At 45.5% G+C, this 583-nt stretch overlaps 1 protein-coding gene across 1 annotated transcript in view; it reads left to right on the plus strand.

Moving 5' to 3' along the window:
- Nucleotides 1-243: 243 nt before the first annotated feature.
- The window catches only part of E2F3 (E2F transcription factor 3), a 28,076-nt gene continuing 27,736 nt past the window's right edge, over nt 244-583 (plus strand). The window contains exon 1 of the mRNA XM_019518693.1: nt 244-291. Coding sequence (XP_019374238.1) covers nt 244-291 — 48 coding nt within the window. The remainder of the gene's footprint in view (nt 292-583) is intronic.

The raw sequence follows: 583 nt of genomic DNA on the forward strand, positions 1-583 counted from the left end.
CTTTCCCTGACCCTCCTTCCAACCAGTCCCAGTCAATCCTTTCCCCATTCCTTATCCAGTTTCCTTGTCCAACCCATCCAGTTTTCTTTCCCTCCTATTGTCTGTCCATCCTGGTTTTCTTATCCCATCACCTAGATTAGCTTTTATGACACCCTTTGTCCCTGTGGGTTCATTACTTGTTTGCTTCTCCTAATAGTCCCCCCCCTCCCACCCTCTGTCCCTGTCTTTTTTATTCAAATCACTATGTTTGAGGTGCTGTCCTGTGGATGTCCTTTCACAGCATTTGATGAAGTGAGCTTGGGCTCATGCTATACATCTTTGATTTAGGTAGTCTGTAAGGTGCACATCTACCTTGCCTTCATCCTACTTTTAACAGACTTCTTATCCTGATCTGCATCTTTTCTTTTTCCCCTCTGATCTAGCTTTTTCCCCTGTACTATTAAATCAAATTGCTTCCTTTTCCATGCTGCTTACATGTTAACAGGACCCTTGTTGGGTGTTTCCTGTATGGCACAAGCCAGTGCTCAGTCTTCTGATCTGGAAGCGATTTTGACCCATGGCTTTATTGCACCCCCCCCCCCCC

Source organism: Gavialis gangeticus, unplaced genomic scaffold (assembly GCF_001723915.1).
Source record: "Gavialis gangeticus isolate Ggan-Ray unplaced genomic scaffold, GavGan_comp1, whole genome shotgun sequence".
NCBI classification, from domain to species: domain Eukaryota; kingdom Metazoa; phylum Chordata; order Crocodylia; family Gavialidae; genus Gavialis; species Gavialis gangeticus.